Source organism: Thalassophryne amazonica, chromosome 1 (assembly GCF_902500255.1).
Source record: "Thalassophryne amazonica chromosome 1, fThaAma1.1, whole genome shotgun sequence".
NCBI lineage: Eukaryota > Metazoa > Chordata > Actinopteri > Batrachoidiformes > Batrachoididae > Thalassophryne > Thalassophryne amazonica.
The window spans coordinates 35,789,101-35,811,215 of NC_047103.1; the positions used below are offsets into that span (position 1 = coordinate 35,789,101).

At 45.9% G+C, this 22,115-nt stretch overlaps 1 protein-coding gene across 1 annotated transcript in view; it reads left to right on the plus strand.

The window, feature by feature from the left end:
* LOC117508137 overlaps positions 1-22,115 on the plus strand; it is a 49,342-nt gene that overhangs the window by 7,182 nt on the left and 20,045 nt on the right. Inside the window, 1 exon segment of the mRNA XM_034167801.1 lies at positions 16,282-16,590. Within this exon segment, the coding sequence (XP_034023692.1) occupies positions 16,282-16,590 (309 nt within the window).

Below are 22,115 nucleotides of genomic sequence, written 5' to 3' on the forward strand. Positions count from 1 at the left end.
TGCTGCATCAATTTTTTTCCAGAAACTGTAAGAGACCTCCAGGTGGACACCGTTCAAAAAATTAATATGGCTTTCAGGGACGATTTTATGGGGATTAAACAGATTACGGGGTGTTACTGCCCCTTTAAGGACGGCCCACAACTGCTGAGAGCGCAGCGCGCTCCCAGCACCGATGGACAGGCTGACACCCCGCACAAACAACCAGATCATTTCCAACGTGAAAACTTTGTTGATCCGGGACCTCGTCTGACTTTCACAAAAAGTCAGAAGATGTGCACATCAGCACTTTTTCCGGCACATTCCACCATTACAGGAGTTTTTTTTTCATGGAAATGAAGCCGAGGGACGCACCACCGTGCCACTCTTGACGCGGCACAAAACCACCTCGGTGTTGGTCTCTCAGGACGGCTTTCAGACGGATTCCAGTTGCTTTTCTGTCGTGTGAATATCCGAGAAATTGAGCTTGAGCTGGACAAGCCCCAACATGTCCTATGAGGCTTCATCACGGCGTTTCTTTGCGCCGAGCGGCTGCACCACGACGCGCCGAACTCCTCCACATGTCTGTCTTAATGTGCCAAAAAAGTGCTGATGTCCACGTCTTTTCCTGTGCTAGTCAGAGGACATACCGGATCAAGACAGCGTCCAGTTTAGAAATGAACGGCACATTTCACTGTTACAGGAGTTTTTGTCATGGAAAGAGGAACAAAGGCGGAGGAAATCCGCGCGTCGCGGCGGAGCTGCATGGCGAAAAGAAACGCCGTGATGAAGCCTCACAGGACATGTTCTGGCATGTCCAGCTCATGCACAATCACAATCGGATATTCACACGACTGGAAAGCAACCAGAATCCGTCTGAAATCCCCCTTTAAGCCGTCCTGTGAGACCAACACCGAGGTGGTTTTGTCCCGCGTAATGAACGGCTCCGTGGCGCGTCCCTCGGCTTCTTTTTCCATGAAAAAAAAACTCCTGTAACGGTGGAATGTGCCGGAAAAAGTGCTGATGTCCACATCTTCTGCCTTTTTGTGAAAGTCAGACAAGGTCCCGGATCAACAAAGCCTTCACGTTGGAAATGATTGTTGTTGTTTGTGCGGGGTGTCAGCCTGTCCATCGGCGCTGGGAGCGCGCTGCGCTCTCAGCAGTTGTGAGCCGTCCTTAAAGGGGCAGTAACACCCCGTAATCTGTTTAATCCCCATTAAATCGTCCCTGAAAGCCATATTAATTTTTCGAACGGTGTCCACCTGGAGGTCTCTTACAGTTTCTGGAAAAAAAACTGATGCAGCAAAGATCCAAATCGTTCAGACATTTATTAATAAAAAATAGACGAGAGGAGTAGACCACACCTCACTCAAAGCCTGCTCACAGGCGAATGAAGCAACCGACAAGCATGAAAAAACTCATGCATGCGCACGAGGGTTCAAGCTTGACTGATGCAATCACACGTGATTCAAATCCATATGGTTTTAAAAAAAATAAAAAGGTCAGATACTTTTCTAACAGACCTCATATATCACCGTGGTGGCAACAAGCTGCAGCAAGCGAGTGTGTGCATGGAGCGGACACTGGCAGCCCCCCAGGTTGGAATGGACTGAGCTGTGTGTCCCATGAAAATTCAGTAAGGTATATCTTATATATTATATTCCAATTCTAAGGTGGAACTATGCTAGTATATAAAGGTATATCTAAATAGAAAAGAGTAGAGTAGAGCCACTTAGGTACCTGGTCTTGAGAACCAGGGATGGTGTCTGTGCTGTGGCGCACTGTCCACAAGACATGTGTGTCGGGCAGAACACATGTGAGGCCGACTGGACGCACCTGTCCAGTAGATGTGGACATGATCAGAGCACACTGCTTCTCATTCATGTCATTTCATGACTGTATGTCTGTGACCATGGGTCCTCACCAGAGGAACAGAACGGATCATATTTGTATTGCTCACTTGATAAATAAAACAATGTCGGACTCTGTAGTTTTCTCTGGGCCCCTCCCCAATCGGACCGGGAGTGACATGTTTAGCCGCATGTTCTCCTTGAATTGCTGGCTGTCTGAGTGGTGTCCAAAAAATGAGGTGGGCTTCATAGATAATTGGCAAAGCGTCTGGGGAAAACCTGGTCTTGTTAGGAGAGACAGCATCCATCCCACTTTGGATGGAGCAGCTCTCATTTTTAGAAATCTGGCCAATTTTCTTAAATCCTCCAAACCGTGACTATCCAGGGTTGGGACCAGGAAGCAGAGTTGTAGTCTTACACACCTCTCTGCAGCTTCTAAATCTATTTAAGCATAAAAATTCAAAAAGAAAAAATAATATAGCACCTTCAACTGCACCACAGACTAAAACAGTTAAATGTGGTCTATTAAACATTAGGTCTCTCTCTTCTAAGTCCCTGTTAGTAAATGATATAATAATTGATCAACATATTGATTTATTCTGCCTTACAGAAACCTGGTTACAGCAGGATGAATATGTTAGTTTAAATGAGTCAACACCCCCGAGTCACACTAACTGCCAGAACGCTCGTAGCACGGGCCGAGGCGGAGGATTAGCAGCAATCTTCCATTCCAGCTTATTAATTAATCAAAAACCCAGACAGAGCTTTAATTCATTTGAAAGCTTGACTGTTAGTCTTGTCCATCCAAATTGGAAGTCCCAAAAACCAGTTTTATTTGTTATTATCTATCGTCCACCTGGTCGTTACTGTGAGTTTCTCTGTGAATTTTCAGACCTTTTGTCTGACTTAGTGCTTAGCTCAGATAATTATAGTGGGCAATTTTAACATTAATCAATCAATCAATTTTATTTATATAGCGCAAAATCACAACAAACAGTTGCCCCAAGGCGCTTTATATTGTAAGGCAAGGCCATACAATAATTACGTAAAACATCCACACAGATGCTGAGAATGACAGCCTCAACATTGCATTTAATCTATTATTAGACTCAATTGGCTTTGCTCAAAATGTAAATGAGTCCACCCACCACTTTAATCATATCTTAGATCTTGTTCTGACTTATGGTATGGAAATTGAAGACAACAGTATTCCCTGAAAACTCCCTTCTGTCTGATCATTTCTTAATAACATTTACATTTACTCTGATGGACTACCCAGCAGTGGGGAATAAGTTTCATTAGTCTTTCAGAAAGCGCTGTAACTAGGTTTAAGGATATGATTCCTTCTTTATGTTCTCTAATGCCATATACCAACACAGTGCAGAGTAGCTACCTAAACTCTGTAAGTGAGATAGAGTATCTTGTCAATAGTTTTACATCCTCATTGAAGACAACTTTGGATGCTGTAGCTCCTCTGAAAAAGAGAGCTTTAAATCAGAAGTGCCTGACTCCGTGGTATAACTCACAAACTCGCAGCTTAAAGCAGATAACCCGTAAGTTGGAGAGGAAATGGCATCTCACTAACTTAGAAGATCTTCACTTAGCCTGGAAAAAGAGTCTGTTGCTCTATAAAAAAAAAAGCCCTCCGTAAAGCTAGGAGCATATCTCACCCATATTGGCCTCTCTTCATTGGCTTCCTGTTAATTCTAGAATAGAATTTAAAATTCTTCTTCTTACTTATAAGGTTTTGAATAATCAGGTCCCATCTTATCTTAGGGACCTCACAGTACCATATCACCCCAACAGAGCGCTTCGCTCTCAGACTGCAGGCTTACTTGTAGTTCCTAGGGTTTGTAAGAGTAGAATGGGAGGCAGAGCCTTCAGCTTTCAGGCTCCTCTCCTGTGGAACCAGCTCCCAATTCAGATCAGGGAGACAGACACCCTCTCTACTTTTAAGATTAGGCTTAAAACTTTCCTTTTTGCTAAACCTTATAGTTAGGGCTGGATCAGGTGACCCTGAACCATCCCTTAGTTATGCTGCTATAGACTTAGACTGCTGGGGGGTTCCCATGATGCACTGAGTGTTTCTTTCTCTTTTTGCTCTGTATGCACCACTCTGCATTTAATCATTAGTGATTGATCTCTGCTCCCCTCCACAGCATGTCTTTTTCCTGGTTCTCTCCCTCAGCCCCAACCAGTCCCAGCAGAAGACTGCCCCTCCCTGAGCCTGGTTCTGCTGGAGGTTTCTTCCTGTTAAAAGGGAGTTTTTCCTTCCCACTGTTGCCAAGTGCTTGCTCACAGGGGGTCGTTTTCACCGTTGGGGTTTTTCCGTAATTATATTATTACAATATGAGGCGCCTTGGGGCAACTGTTTGTTGTGATTTGGCGCTATATAAATAAAATTGATTTGATTTGATTTGATAAATGCGGTGTTTTTATATGGTGTGGGATTTTTAAATTTTTTTTGTAATACTTCCATGTCCTTCCTGATATGAGCAGCTTTCAAAGAACAGCTCTGTAGCTCAGTGGTAAAGTTTCTGACTGGGAACCAGAGATTTTGAAAGGTACGAGTTCACATCCTGGGTGGTGTGTTGTTTTTTTTTTTAATTATTCCACATTAACGCTGCAATGTGGTCCCACAGGTACCGGCTGGTTTTTATTTTTTTATTTATTCCACATAAGCGACAAGATGTGGTTCCACATGGTTTTTATTTCTTCCACATAAGCAGTGCCGTGCGCTGCACCTGGCACTGTTCTTGCTCGATGGACACCGGCGCATGCATGGACTCTCGCACCGGGTTCGTGTACGCCTCCCGTCGGCGCAACGATTCATGTGCTAATTTTGAACTGTTTTGCACTGTTTCGCTATTTTCATTCAAATGCCGTCCAAACTTCATTACATATATACACACATATACACATATACATACACACCCACATACATACCTATATATATGCATATACACACATACATACAGTAGTGTTCAGAACAATAGTAGTGCTATGTGACTAAAAGATTAATCCAGGTTTTGAGTATATTTCTTATTGTTACATGGGAAACAAGGTACCTGTAGATTCAGTAGATTCTCACAAATCCAACAAGACCAAGCATTCATGATATGCACACTCTTAAGAGCCACCTCAACTGACTCCTTTCGACGTGGATGAGCAGCGGCTGGACTCCGAGCTCCTCCAAAGTGACCGAGCTCCTCACCCTATCTCTAAGGGAGCACCCAGCCACCCTGCGGAGGAAACTCATCTCGGCCGCTTGTACTCGCGATCTCGTTCTTTCGGTCATGAGCCAAATCTCATGACCATAGGTGAGGATCGGAACGTAGATCGATCGGTAAATCGAGAGCTTTGCCCCCCTACTCAGCTCTCTCTTCACCACGACGGTCCGATACAGCGACCGCATCACTGCAGATGCTGCACTAATCTATCGATCTCACGCTCCATCCATCCCTCACTCGTGAACAAGACCCCGAGATACTTAAACTCCTCCACTTGAGGCAAGGACACTCCACCGACCTGAAGAGGGCAAGTGATCGGTCGACAGCTCTGCCCCTCTCTTCACTCGAGTGTCCGAGACACGTGGCTGAAGGTCAGATGATTTGACTACAAAGTCAATCATCGACCTCCGGCTCAGGGTGTTCTGGTGCCACGTGCACTTATAGACACCCTTGTGCTCGAACATGGTGTTCGTGATGGACAAACTGTGACTAGCACAGAAGTCCAACAACTGAACACCACTCGGGTTCAGATTGGGGAGGCCGTGCTTCCCGATCACCCCCTTCCAGGTCTCACTGTCGACACCCACATGGGCGTTGAAATCCCCCAGGAGAACAATGGAGTCCCCAGTCGGAGCGCTATCTAGTACCCCTCCCAGGGACTCCAGGAAGGTTGGGTACTCTGCACTGCTGCTCAGCCCGTAGGCCGAGACAACAGTGAGAGACCTGTCCCCGACCCAAAGGCATAGGGACGCGACCCTCTCGTTCACAGGAGTGAACTACAACACATGGCGACTGAGCTGGGGAGCGATAAGCAATGCGACCCCAGCTCTCCGCCTCTCCCCGTGGGCAACGCCAGAAAAATGAAGTGTCCAGCCCCTCTCCAGGAGTTGGGTACCAGAGCCCAAGCTGTGCGTGGAGGTGAGCCCGACTATCTCTAGTCGGTATCTCTCAATCTCCCGCACAAGCTCAGGCTCCTTGCCCCCCCAGCAAGGTGACATTCCACGTCCCAACAACCAGGGGCTGTGAGCATGGACCGGGCCGCCGGGCCACCCGCCCTCGACCACCACCCAATCACTTCCAGCAGATTATTGCCCAGACGTGATGTGGCACCATGTGACACAGGCAGTTGTAACATTTATTTATTTATTTATTTTTGCAGTTCTGCTTTAATTTTTGGTGTCAGTGAAAAAATACTTAACACTTGGAGGAACCCTCTGCTGGTTGTCTTCCTCCTTTTTCGCTTGTGCAGTGGAGGAGGAGACCAGCCAGTGCTTGACCACTGGTCAACTGGCCATTGAACACTCACCTGATGTGTCCCAACATGTCCCATACGGCAGTATACAAGCTAGCTGAGACATTTTTAAAATAATGACATATGAGACATTGTTTTGTGTTACAGTCAACGAGAACCTGGAGAAATGACTTGTAAAGAAATTCTGAAAACCTAATCTGTCAAACATTCTCTTGGCTTTGATAGTGGTCACTCACGGTTAGCACTAACCTCTCATTCGGGGTTTTCACATATCCCATAATCCCTTGCGTGCCAGAGAGTCGCTGCAGTCAAAACAACATAGAGAATCCACACGATAACAATTGTAAATGAATATTATACTACAAAAATGTCATTTTTTTATGCTTTTCATCACGTTAATAAGAGACTGCTGCATGAGACCCTGAAAACTTGCTAAAACAATTATAACAAAAAATCCCTGTCTGATACGTTTAATCTGCGTGGAATTTAATAAGCACAAACCGAATTTCAGACATATTTCAGACATTTCAGACAACTGAATTTCATTCAGTTCTCAATGTTACTGAGATCTCGCAGCGCAGCGACCTCTTCAAGGTTTCGCGGGATTTGAAACCTGAAAAGCCTCAATACAAGCTAACTGAGACTATGCTTTTTATCAGGACCAATAAACTGTAGAAACAACTGATGAAAAAAATTTGTTGCCCAGTCCACTGACTTTGATAGTTGTCACTCGCTGTTAGCGTTATCCTTTCATACAAGCTAGCTCTGGGTGTCTCTGTTGTCAGGCAGAAAACTATTGTTACAGGTTGGTGAAATATTTTCATTTGTCTTTCCATCAGTTGGAGTACAGACCATAATGGATATAATATTTAATGTTTCAGTCACAACATGTGCTCAGTTAATATTTGAAAAGCCTTGAACCCACCAAAGAAGTGTTCAGCACAACTGGTCAAAGACACGCGCCGGGCAATGTGCGACAGGAAAGGAGCCAAATCACAATTTGGACCTCAGTTGGTTTGTCAGGCAGGCAAACAGCTCAGCTGGTTGTCAGCATGGCTGTGCGTCAGGCATTTGAGTCATTGCTCTGACTGCCAGGGCGATAAATTACAAGAGGAAAAAAATGGGAACAGAAGCTCACAGGCGGTGAGACTCAGCTGGAAAAGTGTCAAACATAAGGGGATGAAAAAGCGTGAAGGCAGGGAAGGTGGTGAGGCACGCAGACAGGCGCAGTAAACTCGAATCCCTCTGGTGACAAAGATAATCTCAAATACTTCCTTGTTTTAACAGCACCAACTGACATCCATAAGAGCAAACATGAGAACATCGACATGCAATACACCCACAAAAACAAAACAAAACAAAACAAAACAAGCAAAGCTGCTTTCAGGAATGACATTTTTTATTTTGATCATTCAGTTTTATATCACAATAAAATTAATGGAGAGTTTTTGTCCATTTGTAGTACAGTTCGGGATATCTTTCAAAACTGTAGATATGTCAATACTGTAAATATGTTGTTGTCTGCAAAGAGAAACTACAAATACAAGACACACAGCACCAAGGTCCAACAAGATGTCAGTAATTATATTTAGTGACAAACTGAACCTTGTTTAGAAAAACGTTTCAGTAAAAACTATAGTGAGTTGCATTTAGGGGCTTTTATTGGCAGAAATGCACTATTGCATTCCTGCACTCCCGTTTGCACTGTAGTCGCAGATTTCCTATGATCATTGTGGCATAATTGTAAAAACATTTTCTTGAAAATAAATTTTAGCATCAGTTTGCAAGAAGATATTTGTCTGTCCGATGGGGGGACTCTATGAAAGCAGTTCACTTAATGCAATATTTCTCATAAACACAATGACTTAAAGCTGAATGTCGATACTACAAGACTGTTTTGGTTGTTTAATTTTTGCTCTACTGTGTGTCAATGTCCAAATATTTATGTATCTGATTTAAATTAAACTGAAATACACTTAAAAATAAAAATGTGATCCTGCAGTTATTCAGCATTGAGCTTTGACTTGTGAACAGAAGGTGGCGCTGTGACACAGATTTTATTCACTGACAAGTTTGGGATTTGAGCAGGGTCGAGCCAAAACAAGTGGAATTTAGAATATGGATAATACTCAAAATGTAATGAGTTCTTCACCTAGCCGAGACAAAACGCCCATAAACCTCCCAAGTTTTATACAAGTTGGCAGCACCCTTTTGATTAATAAACAACAAAATATCCAACAGATGCAAGTGAAAACACATGCTTAGCAGAGCTTTGACTAACTTACTAGGTAAACTTAGTGAAACACCCCATCTACGAGGTCTATTAGAAAAGAAATTGACCTTTTTATTTTTTCAAAAACTATATGGATTTGAATCACGTGTGATTGCGTCAGACAAGCTTGAACCCTCGTGCGCATGCGTGAGTTTTTCCACACCTGTCGGTTGCGTCATTCGCCTGTGAGCAGGCTTTGAGTGAGGAGTGGTCCAGCCCCTCGGCGAATTTTCATTGTCAGGAAATGACGGAATGATTTGGGCTTTTTTCCATCAGAATTTTTTCAGAAACTGTTAGAGACTGGCAGTTGGAAACCATTAGAAAAATTTATCTGGCTTTCAGTGAAAATTTTCCGGGCTTCACAGAGAATAAGGACTATTACTACAGCTTTAAGGACGGCTTTAAGGACGGCTTTAAGGACGCTCGGCGCGCCGCGCTCCGTGCCGCCATCGAGAGCCACAAACCACCAGATCATTTCTAAACGGATGGCTCTGTGGATCCGAGACCGTCATGTGCACTTTCTCTGGTTATCACAAGAGCTGGACATCAACCATTTCCCGGCAGATTCCGGTGAAGCCTCCGCTCCTCTTTCCATGACAAAAACTCCTGTAACAGCGGAATGTGCCGTTCATTTCCAAACTGGACGCTGTGTTTTATCCGGGACGTCGTCTGACTAGCACAGGAATTGTGAAAAGACGTGGACATCAGCACTTTTTCGGCACATTGAGACAGACGTGCGGAGGAATTCCGCGCGTCGCGGCGGTGCCACATGGCGCAAAGCAATGCCGTGATGAAGCCTCATGGGACATGTTCTGGCATGTCCAGGCACATCCACAATTTCTCGGATAATCACTCGATGGAAAAACCACCGACAGCTGTCTGAACACCATCTCAAAGCCATCCTGTGAGACCAAAACGGAGGTGTTCCTTTGTCTCGCTCCATCAGCAAATCGGTCGTGACGCGCTAAGCCTCCGCTCGGCTTTCCATGACAAAATCTCTTGTTAAAAGTGAAATCTGCCGGAAAATGGCTGATGTCCAGCTCTTGTCATAACCAAAGAAAGTGCACACGATGGTCTCGGATCCACAGAGCCATCCATTTAGAAATGATCCCGTGGTTTGTGGCTCTCTATGGTGGCACAGAGCGCGGCGTGCCGAGCATCCTTAAAGCCATCCTTAAAGCTGTAGTAACACTCCTTATTCTCTGTGAAGCCTGTAAAATTTTCACCGAAAGCTAGATAAATTTTTCTAATGGTTTCCAGCTGCCAGTCTCTAACAGTTTCTGAAAAAATTCTGATGGAAAAAAAGCCCATATCATTCCGCCATTTCCTGACAATGAAAATCCGCCGAGGGGGCTGGACCACTCCTCACTCAAAGCCTGCTCACAGGCGAATGACGCAACTGACAGGCATGGACAAACTCACGCATGCGCACGAGGGTTCAAGCTTGTCTGACGCAATCACACGTGATTCAAATCCATATGGTTTTTGAAAAAAATAATAAGGTCGGATACTTTTCTAATAGACCTCGTATAATGTATTCTAAAATTTCCTTGGTATGTGCATCCATCAATGAAAGGCTGATACATACCGTGAGCATGCTACACAGTCACAACTGACTCATCCTCAACCGCTTAATCCAATTAAGGGTCATGGGGGTTCGGGGGGTTGGTGCTGGAGCCTATACCAGCAGTCAGTTATACCCTGAACAGGATGCCAGTCTGTCGCAGGGGCACATATATACAAACAAACACGTTCACATCCACACACACACACACACACACACAGACAATTTAAAGTTTCCAATCCACCTAACCTGCACGTCTTTGGAGGTGGGAGGAGGCCGGAGCACCCGAAAGAACCCATGCAAGCACTGGGAGAACATACAAACTCCACATAGAAAGACCACAGGTGGGAATCGATCCCATGACCTTCTTGCTGTGAGGTAACAGTGTTAACCACTAAGTCATTGTGCTGCCCTTCATTCCTATCAATCAATCATAAATATTTTGCTAATCAATACTGTTGTGTCTGAAGCACCGGAAAGGTGGCTGGGCTTGAGCCCATCTTTAAAAAAGCTGGATCCGCCCCTTGATACTGACTTTTGACTAGATTACATCTAATCACCTAATCAAGAAATCCAGCCAGTCATTCTTGCGTTGTCTTTTCCACAAACTAACAGACACATTCCAGTGAAAACAATACCACATTTTCTCAACTACTTCGCCACTCTCTGACATATAAATGAATACTGTTTACAACATTAACTTTATATTTGATTTTATGTAGGTCAGGTTTTTGTATGATATTGTAATGATAACACGTCACTTTCTTTTAGAAAGTTTGACACTCTGCTTCAAACAGTGTTAAACAAAAAGGTATGTTCTGGCTACGTCATTTGTGTGATGCACTTATTGCTCAAGAACTGACACTTCTTCTTTGTGTAATGTGCATGACACCATTTATTGATCTGTGATGATAAAACAAAAAACCCCTGTAATTATGTTGCAATGTCAGGAAGCTGAGTTACAGAGTTTCTTCTGATATCAATATGCTGGGTCATCTCCATTATGAGTCATCTGCAGTTGCCGAGTTTCAGTTTAAACCTTTTCACCAAACTAACATCTATCTCCATGCCTCTTAAAAAACATAAAATTTTGCATATGAACCACTGTTTTAAAACACAAAATAAGCTGCTGCAGACCACGCCCTCTCTCATTTTGGACAAAGGTGAATCATTGTACCTGCAGTATGTATGTAATGTCAGTTAGTACATAGCATCCAACCATGACTGTCGTGCATAATAGAAGCTGGCAGCGGAAGATTCAGACTTACTGCACCACCGACATCTTACCTGTCCTTTGACCCGGACATTAACAGATGACGTATGTGGGCATAGCCATGTATGGTATGAAAATTTCAATTTAATAATGGCAGACATTTTAAAATGGCTCCTGATGTATATTTGTGCATTTCCAAGGCCCTTTGGATGCCATTACTGTTTTCGTGCTATCTTTGAATTTTCCTGGGAAGTTCTTATTCAGTTACCAGGGTCCAGCTGCATCATGGGATAGCATAGTGTAGTGCGCTACAGCCAACATAAGCTGCTATAAACCCTTGAGGCAGTTTGATGAAGTTGTTCAGCTGCATGCTGCTAACCACCTGCTTTGTGTTTTGAATTCAGCCTGTGAGACTAGCTTTGATTCAAAGCATCGCTTCAAAGCTTTGAATACTTCAGAGTGCTTCAGCTGCAATCTTTGCTTCGAATTATGTGATGTTGTGTGACGTTACCTTGATATCTAACATTATCAACTGATAACTCGGTTAGTCTAAAGTTAGCTTCTTATTTTGAAATCAGCCAGTGAAACGTTTTGATTCAAAGCTTCGAATCGTGTTTTAAGATTCCAAAGAGTGCGCCACACTGATCTTTGCTTTGAATTATAAATGGTAAATGGACTGCATTTATATAGCGCTTTTGCATCTGCATCAGATGCTCAAAGCGCTTTACAATTATGCCTCACATTCACCCATTCACACAAACACACCTATGTCAGGGTGCTGCCATGCAAGGTGCTCACTACACACCGGGAGCAACTAGGGAATTAAGGACCTTGCCCAAGGGCCCTTAGTGATTTTCCAGTCAGGCTGGGGTTTGAACCGAGAATCCTCTGTGTCAAGCTAATGCTTAACCATGAGACTGTCACCTTTTGAAGCGAAACGTCCTCGCGTCAAGCAACCCAGTCCAGTCGAAGATTCAAACTTCTCTACTATGGAAACCACCTGGACAACTGACAGCCTACACAGAAACATGAAAAATGATGTATTCATCATCTTGTGTGACCCTTATGCCTTTGAACATACAAAGCAAAACTTTAGTGCTACAGTGCTATACAAATTAGAACGTTTCTGTCTCAGAGAACTCTGATTGTAAAAATATAGTCTTAAATAACCAAAGCAGGAACGCCTGCTTAAAAAAACAGTATAAAACTGAAGTTAAGGCCATTCGCCCTATTGACATTTCAAATCCCGCAAAATCTCGGAGAGGTCGCCGCGCTGCGAGATCTCAGTAACAATGAGAACTGCATTGAGACACTCTGATCACGCCGCACTTTAACCGCTGCACACGAACAACACCATTAACATTGCAACATAAAGCTATTTTTATATTGTGCCTAAAACTCTCATGAATATATTCTCTGGGTTTATAGATGTTGTTATTGTGTTTGTTTTATGTAAACATGCGAGAATCACAGGCTGTCTCTCCGTTATTTTCAATGGGAGCTGCTGTGAGCTACGCTCGCTTCCTGATCATGTCGTTCTGGGGGAAAGTGAAGTTTGCTCTTTAACATCTTGATTATTGTTCTTTACAACACTGTTTGTCCTCTTTGTTCCAGACTAATATATACAATGTCTGAAATTCGGTTTGCATTTATTCAATTCCATGCAGATTAAATGTAGCAGACACAGATTATTTGTCCTAATTGTTTTAGCAAGTTTTCAGGGTATCATGCATGCAGTTTCTTATTAACGTGACGAAAAGCATAAAAAATTACATTTTTGTAGTATAATATTCATTTACAATTGTTATCATGTGGATTCTCAAGGGATTATGGGATACGTCAATAGGGCGAACACTTGCTAGCTGTGGTTTGTTAGCATTAGCCACAAGCTCAGGTGACTCCCTATCACCATAAAAAAAACCTTTGACAGATGTGACTGTGGCCTCATGGAAACTCAAATTGTACAATGTTCAAGCCTTCAGTTAATTCAAAATGCTGCAGCTAGAGTACTGACGGGGATTAGAAGGAGAGAGCATATTTCACCCATATTGGCCTCTCTTCATTGGCTCCCTGTTAATTCTAGAATAGAATTTAAAATTCTTCTTCTTACTTATGTCTTGAATAATCAGGTCCCATCTTATCTTAGGGACCTCTTAGTACCATATCACCCCAATAGAGCGCTTCGCTCTCAGACTGCAGGCTTACTTGTAGTTCCTAGGGTTTTTAAGAGTAGAATGGAAGGCAGAGCCTTCAGCTTTCAGGCTCCTCACCTGTGGAACCAGCTGCCAATTTGGATCAGGCAGACAGACACCCTCTCTGCTTTTAAGATTAGGCTTAAAACTTTCCTTTTTGCTAAAGCTTATAGTTAGGGCTGGATCAGTTGACTCTGAACCATCCCTTAGTTATGCTGCTATAGACTTAGACTGCTGGGGGGTTCCCATGATGCACTGAGTGTTTCTTTCTCTTTTTGTTCTGTATGCACCACTCTGCATTTAATCATTAGTGATTGATCTCTGCTCCCCTCCACAGCATGTCTTTTTCCTGATTCTCTCCCCTCAGCCCCAACCAGTCCCAGCAGAAGACTGACCCTCTCTGAGCCTGGTTCTGCTGGAGGTTTCTTCCTGTTAAAAGGGAGTTTTTCCTTCCCACTGTTGCCAAGTGCTTGCTCATAGGGGGTCGTTTTGACCGTTGGGGTTTTTCTGTAATTATTGTATGGCTTTTGCCTTGCAATATAAAGCGCCTTGGGGCAACTGTTGTTGTGATTTGGCGCTATATAAATAAAATTGATTTGATTTGATTCTGCACTGAAAGACTTTTATTAAATGGATTTTTTTCTATGACACTTCACAGTGACAACAAGCACAGCAAAATAGCTTTGGTGAATACTGCTTTGAAACAACATTTGCTGAACATAACTCTTGGGATATTTCAGGGGTCTCCAGTGACCTCACTCTGCCCTGTCTCTCTTATCCCGCGTGTCCGTTGATTTGAAAAAAGGTTTTGACCAGTTATTTAAGTTTGAACATAATTACTCTTAGGGCTAGACCACCACTCGGAGATTTATTAAACAGAATTTAAATGTCACAGAATTTAACACAATGCAAATTTTACAGAATAAGTGAGATAAACAAAACCATACCCAGAAGTTCTGAGGGTCCCCGAAACTGAGACCCTCCAACCCGCCGTCTGGTGTTCCAGCAAGCTCTCAGCAAAGAGGAACCCCGAACAGTGGGCTGGGCTCTGTTTTTATACTCCTCTGTTTTCCTGTGCTAATACAATGATTCATGCTAATCTTAGGCGTTGTCCTTCATCTGAGTGGTCTTCATCCCTCTTCTTCATGGCATTGGTCCTGCCCACACGCGCCGTGGAGTGTTCTTGCTTCCTCTTTCTCCTAAAGTGACACCTGCACCTAAACTGATAGGAAATTGTTTTGGGCCAGAAAACTGAAAGACTGTCAGCAAGTCTCATCACGCGGTTATACCACAAGAATATTAGCACATCTCAAAATTGCACAATATTCTAACAAACAAGTCTAATCATAACTGTGTATCAAGTTTAGTCTCCTTATCTGACTGTTTGTAGTCAGTACTAGCATCCTGTTCCATATGCTGTGTGCAACATGTGGATGTTTCTCAATGTATCTTTCTGGGCCTCACCAAACCAGGGACACATCACATTTATAACACTTATATAAGTAAATCATCTTTATAACAGCATGCTAAGAAACTGAACTACTAAAGCAAAAGCAAATCTTGAAACAAAAGCAAATATAATCATAAACATAACATACCTTTAATTTGGTACACACAATACACAGTTCAAAAGCATACAAACATATATTTCAAAAGTGTTTGAATATATAGATATCATGTAATTAACCTTAGCTATTGATTACGTGTTTAATAAGCATTGATAAATATTGATCACTATGGGCATATGAGTAATACGTATATTCTTCAACAGCAACAAGCTCTATTAATATATAAATGATCACTTCCAAACATTAGAACACACTCATAAATGTAACAATATATTCTTGGCTCAATAAAAGATAAATAATATTATGATGATTCTGAATGGGGAAAAAAGCACAAATGGTTAATGTATATTTAAGCACGATTAGGATATATTCCTTCATAACACAGCGGCATTTCTCCTCAAACTTAGCATGGAACATGCAAATAGATTTTAATAAGTGTACAAGAATGAGATGAAAAATGAGACACTGCTATTTCAATAGGCTGCACAACAATGTTAAACACCATAATTTAGCTAAATTAGAAGCTATTGGACTGGTGTCGTGACTGTATAAGCAGCCATTTTTTGGATGAATAACTGTAAAACATGGACAAATGTGGAATATAGCAATATATTGCACTCATCAAGAGTTCTGTTAAATAGATTTATATTGCATCAGTGATCTTATGTATGTATGGAGTGTCAAAACAGCTTCAATTTTGGTACAACTGAGCTAGCTTCATCTATGCTAACATGTTTCTGCATCAGGTGAGTTATGATTCATTGGGCAAATGAAGAAAATGTCTTCTCATCCTTTTGAGTGCAAAAAAAAAAAAAAAAAAACATCTCACATTTTCAACACAGTGAAATTCCAACTTAGGAAACCAAACCCCATAATTCACAATGCAAAGAGAATTAGTCTGGTTGCGTCAACCAGGATCAGTCCAACTGACAGACTTTACCAACACTGTTTGTTGCTATACAGTTAGTCCGAAATTCCAAATGGCAGCCTGTCATCAACAGATCGTTAATTTGATGACTCTCATTATCACTTTGTGGTCTGAAGATCTTTTATAATATGTGGTAACAAAACAGGAAGAAGCAATCAAAAGTGAATGTCCTTAGCATTCAGCTAAAAAAGTGTTTGGGATGTGACCTCATCTTGACTCTTCGTGTCATACCTCAGATGTCCATGTGACGTGCATCATCTCAGAGGAGTGTGTGCTGCCATGCAGCTTTGCGCCTGGCAGCCAGGAGGTCGTGGAATGGTTCAAACAGGATGTGGTAGTGTACAGCTTCCAGCGGGACGATGGCGACAGCAGTGAAGAACACAAGCAGATCAATGGCCGCTTTTACATTTTCCCACACCTGGTATCCCAGGGCAACGCGATGCTGGTCTTCAGGGAGAGTTCTCCCAAAGACAGGGGGAAGTACAGGTGTCATGTGCACACTTCGGAGGGCGTGTACGAGGGAAACGTCTTTGTGAAGGTGGAAGGTGAGTTTAGAATAAATGCAACCACATATTTATAGTCTGATCCCAAAAACCTGCACTGCTGTACAAAGAAAATTTAATGTTTTGTTTGTGAACATGCACACACACACACACACACACACACACACACACACACACACACACACACACACACACACACACACACACACACACACACACACACACACACACACACACACACACACACACACACCTTCAGCTGCTTAGTCCAACTGAGGGTCGTGGGGGGCTGGAACCTATCCCAGCAGTCATAGAGCATGAGGCGGGGTACACCCAGGAGTAGGACGCCAGTCTATCACAGGGCCACAAACAGACAAAAAAACACAGTCATACCCACACGCACACCTGTCTTTGGATGTGGGAGGAAACCGGAGCACCCGGAGGAAACCCACGCAAACACGGGGAGAACATGCAAACTCCACACAGTAAAGCCACAGGCGGGAATTAAACCCATGATCTTCTCGCTGTGAGGCAACAGTGCTAACCACTAAGCCACTGTGCTGCTTTGAACATGCACATGTAGTACTAATTGCTTTACAATGATGTTGTGACATTGTGTTTCCTGGTAAGTCAAGAAGGGACACACAGAGAGTGTCTTAAATCAATTCATGCAAATTAATTGCCCAGAGGAAAAAAAACCACATGGTTAATATCTTATAGCTGATGCACCCTCACAATGCAAGTGATACTGTTGTGTGGGCCGCTGAAGAGGAGGTACTGCTGGCCCACTACCACCAGAGGGCGCCCTGCTTGGAGTGCGGGCTCCAAGCACGAGAGGGCGCCAGACCCAGAGGAAGTGACAGCTGTCACTCATCACTCCAGCTGTCACTCATCTACACTACTATATAAGCCGGACTGCAACTCCACCTCCCCGCCGAGAAATCGACTACCAGAACCAAGGTAATTTCTCTGCTGAATTTAAACTGTGACTTACGTCTGTTTGCAGCCGTAATCCTGTGAAGACCCAGAAGAGGGACAAACAGGAGCTGCACGAGTGTGTGTGATTTGGAGGTGGAGGTGCTCCCTCCTAACGGTATCTGGACTATATATTACTGAGTGTGCGGACTCACACTCACACATCATATTTCTGCTTTCTGCCAGCAGTACCAGGGTCGACAGTCGAAGACAGAGGCCACCTGGGGACTCGGGACTTGGCGGCTCCGGTGTTCTTCAGGCCGTTGGTGGTGGAAGCCGTGTGGGACGCGGCTTCTCTCTCGTCGGGCGTCTTCTATCTTCGAGCCTGCCCACACTTCACCTGGTGTTTATTGACTGTGAGATTAAGACACGTTTCGTTGTGTAATATCACAACATTAAATTGTTACCTTTTGGCTTACTCATTGTCCGTTCATTTGCGCCCCCTGTTGTGGGTCCGTGCTACGACACCTTCCCAACAGGATTTCTCGGCCCTCCCGAAGCTCCCGACAGCCCAGGAGACGGCAGACCTCCTGGTCCACCACGTCATGCGGCTGCATGGGATACCATCGGACATTGTATCAGATCGTGGTCCCCAGTTCTCTTCGCAGGTGTGGAAGAGTTTCTGTAAGGAGCTGGGGCCACCGTGAGTCTCTCGTCCGGGTACCACCCCCAGACCAACGGCCAGGCAGAGCGGGCTAACCAGGAGTTGGAACAGGCCCTTCGCTGCGTCACCTCCGCGCACCCGGCGGCCTGGAGTCACCATCTGGCCTGGATTGAGTATGCCCATAACAGCCAAGTCTCGTCTGCTACCGGCCTCTCCCCTTTTGAGGCATGTTTGGGGTTCCAGCCCCCATTATTCCCGCTGGTGGAGGGAGAGGTCGGTGTGCCCTCGGTCCAGGCCCACCTCAGGAGGTGCCGCCGGGTGTGGCGGACCGCCCGCTCTGCCCTGTTAAAGGCCCGGACGAGGGCCAAGACCCATGCGGACCGCCGACGTTCCCCGGCCCCCACATACCAGCCCGGGCAGGAGGTGTGGCTGTCAACAAAGGACATCCCCCTCTGTGTGGACTCACCCAAATTAAAGGACAGGTACATCGGACCATTCCCCCATCCTCAAGATCATCAACCCCGGCCGCAGTGAAGCTCCGACTCCGGCTTCACTGCGGATCCACCCTGTCTTCCACGTGTCCCGTATCAAGCCACACCACACCTCGCCCCTCTGTGCACCTGGACTTACGCCGCCTCCTGCCCGGCTCATCGACGGGGAGCCTGCTTGGACGGTCCGCAGGCTCCTGGACGTCCGTCGTAAGGGCCGGGGGTTCCAATACCTGGTGGACTGGGAGGGGTATGGTCCTGAGGAACGCTCCTGGGTGAAGAGGAGCTTCATCCTGGACCCGGCCCTCCTGGCCGATTTCTACAGACGACACCCGGACAAGCCGGTCGGGCGCCAGGAGGCGCCCGTTGAGGGGGGGGTCCTGTTGTGTGGGCCGCTGAAGAGGAGGTACTGCTGGCCCACTACCACCAGAGGGCGCCCTGCTTGGAGTGCGGGCTCCAAGCACGAGAGGGCGCCAGACCCAGAGGAAGTGACAGCTGTCACTCATCACTCCAGCTGTCACTCATCTACACTACTATATAAGACGGACTGCAACTCCACCTCCCCGCCGAGAAATCGACTACCAGAACCAAGGTAATTTCTCTGCTGAATTTAAACTGTGACTTACGTCTGTTGCAGCCGTAATCCTGTGAAGACCCAGAAGAGGGACAAACAGGAGCTGCACGAGTGTGTGTGATTTGGAGGTGGAGGTGCTCCCTCCTAACGGTATCTGGACTATATATTACTGAGTGTGCGGACTCACACTCACACATCATATTTCTGCTTTCTGCCAGCAGTACCAGGGTCGACAGTCGAAGACAGAGGCCACCTGGGGACTCGGGACTTGGCGGCTCCGGTGTTCTTCAGGCCGTTGGTGGTGGAAGCCGTGTGGGACGCGGCTTCTCTCTCGTCGGGCGTCTTCTATCTTCGAGCCTGCCCACACTTCACCTGGTGTTTATTGACTGTGAGATTAAGACACGTTTCGTTGTGTAATATCACAACATTAAATTGTTACCTTTTGGCTTACTCATTGTCCGTTCATTTGCGCCCCCTGTTGTGGGTCCGTGCTACGACACCTTCCCAACAGGATTTCTCGGCCCTCCCGAAGCTCCCGACAGCCCAGGAGACGGCAGACCTCCTGGTCCACTACGTCATGCGGCTGCATGGGATACCATCGGACATTGTATCAGATCGTGGTCCCCAGTTCTCTTCGCAGGTGTGGAAGAGTTTCTGTAAGGAGCTGGGGGCCACCGTGAGTCTCTCGTCCGGGTACCACCCCCAGACCAACGGCCAGGCAGAGCGGGCTAACCAGGAGTTGGAACAGGCCCTTCGCTGCGTCACCTCCACGCACCCGGCGGCCTGGAGTCACCATCTGGCCTGGATTGAGTATGCCCATAACAGCCAAGTCTCGTCTGCTACCGGCCTCTCCCCTTTTGAGGCATGTTTGGGGTTCCAGCCCCCATTATTCCCGCTGGTGGAGGGAGAGGTCGGTGTGCCCTCGGTCCAGGCCCACCTCAGGAGGTGCCGCCGGGTGTGGCGGACCGCCCGCTCTGCCCTGTTAAAGGCCCGGACGAGGGCCAAGACCCATGCGGACCGCCGACGTTCCCCGGCCCCCACATACCAGCCCGGGCAGGAGGTGTGGCTGTCAACAAAGGACATCCCCCTCTGTGTGGACTCACCCAAATTAAAGGACAGGTACATCGGACCATTCCCCATCCTCAAGATCATCAACCCGGCCACAGTGAAGCTCCGACTCCCGGCTTCACTGCGGATCCACCCTGTCTTCCACGTGTCCCGTATCAAGCCACACCACACCTCGCCCCTCTGTGCACCTGGACTTACGCCGCCTCCTGCCCGGCTCATCGACGGGGAGCCTGCTTGGACGGTCCGCAGGCTCCTGGACGTCTGTCGTAAGGGCCGGGGGTTCCAATACCTGGTGGACTGGGAGGGGTATGGTCCTGAGGAACGCTCCTGGGTGAAGAGGAGCTTCATCCTGGACCCGGCCCTCCTGGCCGATTTCTACAGACGACACCCGGACAAGCCCGGTCGGGCGCCAGGAGGCGCCCGTTGAGGGGGGGGTCCTGTTGTGTGGGCCGCTGAAGAGGAGGTACTGCTGGCCCACTACCACCAGAGGCGCCCTGCTTGGAGTGCGGGCTCCAAGCACGAGAGGGCGCCAGACCCAGAGGAAGTGACAGCTGTCACTCATCACTCCAGCTGTCACTCATCTACACTACTATATAAGCCGGACTGCAACTCCACCTCCCCGCCGAGAAATCGACTACCAGAACCAAGGTAATTTCTCTGCTGAATTTAAACTGTGACTTACGTCTGTTTGCAGCCGTAATCCTGTGAAGACCCAGAAGAGGGACAAACAGGAGCTGCACGAGTGTGTGTGATTTGGAGGTGGAGGTGCTCCCTCCTAACGGTATCTGGACTATATATTACTGAGTGTGCGGACTCACACTCACACATCATATTTCTGCTTTCTGCCAGCAGTACCAGGGTCGACAGTCGAAGACAGAGGCCACCTGGGGACTCGGGACTTGGCGGCTCCGGTGTTCTTCAGGCCGTTGGTGGTGGAAGCCGTGTGGGACGCGGCTTCTCTCTCGTCGGGCGTCTTCTATCTTCGAGCCTGCCCACACTTCACCTGGTGTTTATTGACTGTGAGATTAAGACATGTTTCGTTGTGTAATATCACAACATTAAATTGTTACCTTTTGGCTTACTCATTGTCCGTTCATTTGCGCCCCCTGTTGTGGGTCCGTGCTACGACACCTTCCCAACAGATACTCCTCAAATAACCCTCCCAAAATGATCATTCATTTGACAGAACATCCTTCAAGCAGTACCAAACTGGGTCCTCTGAGAAGACCTAGTACCAAAGACATCTAGTCATCACCTTGCATCACTGGTTAGTGTTCAAGTTGTTCTCCTACAAGGATATCAGCATCACTGAGCACCTCTGTCCGGCGACATCATAAGTCCATAAGCTTTTCCCAGGTATCGCTATAGCTGAGTGTCCTTGAAAGGTCCTTGAGGACCTTGAAACCTTTATGTAACTGGATAAGTGAAGGTTTCTTCAAGTTCAAGAGTTTTGTCATATACAGAAAGAGTTCTGATGGCTGAGTCCAGGAAGTACCTGAAAGCCTAGATCATAGTTTTGATCCAGGACAGTTCCACCTGTCACCGTGCCACCTGTCCCAAATCCAGACACTCCAATTAATCACTCAGCTTCTCAAGTGCTGCAATCAGGGTAAGACCACAAAGTCCATGAAGGTAAGCTCAGTAAACCTTTGTTCGACAAACTCAACCCATCACCCAATTAATGCCTCAGCGGTGGCAGTCACGCCTCTGGGTCCTCTGCCTTTGAGATCAAGAGATACCTGGGAAGAGATCATGGAGTCACAGAGGCCTCTTTCTGGTCTTCAAGTTGGTTTCTTCTTTTAACAAGGCCCTTCATCTTTATGGGTGAAACCCAAGATTGATACCAAAAGAAGACATC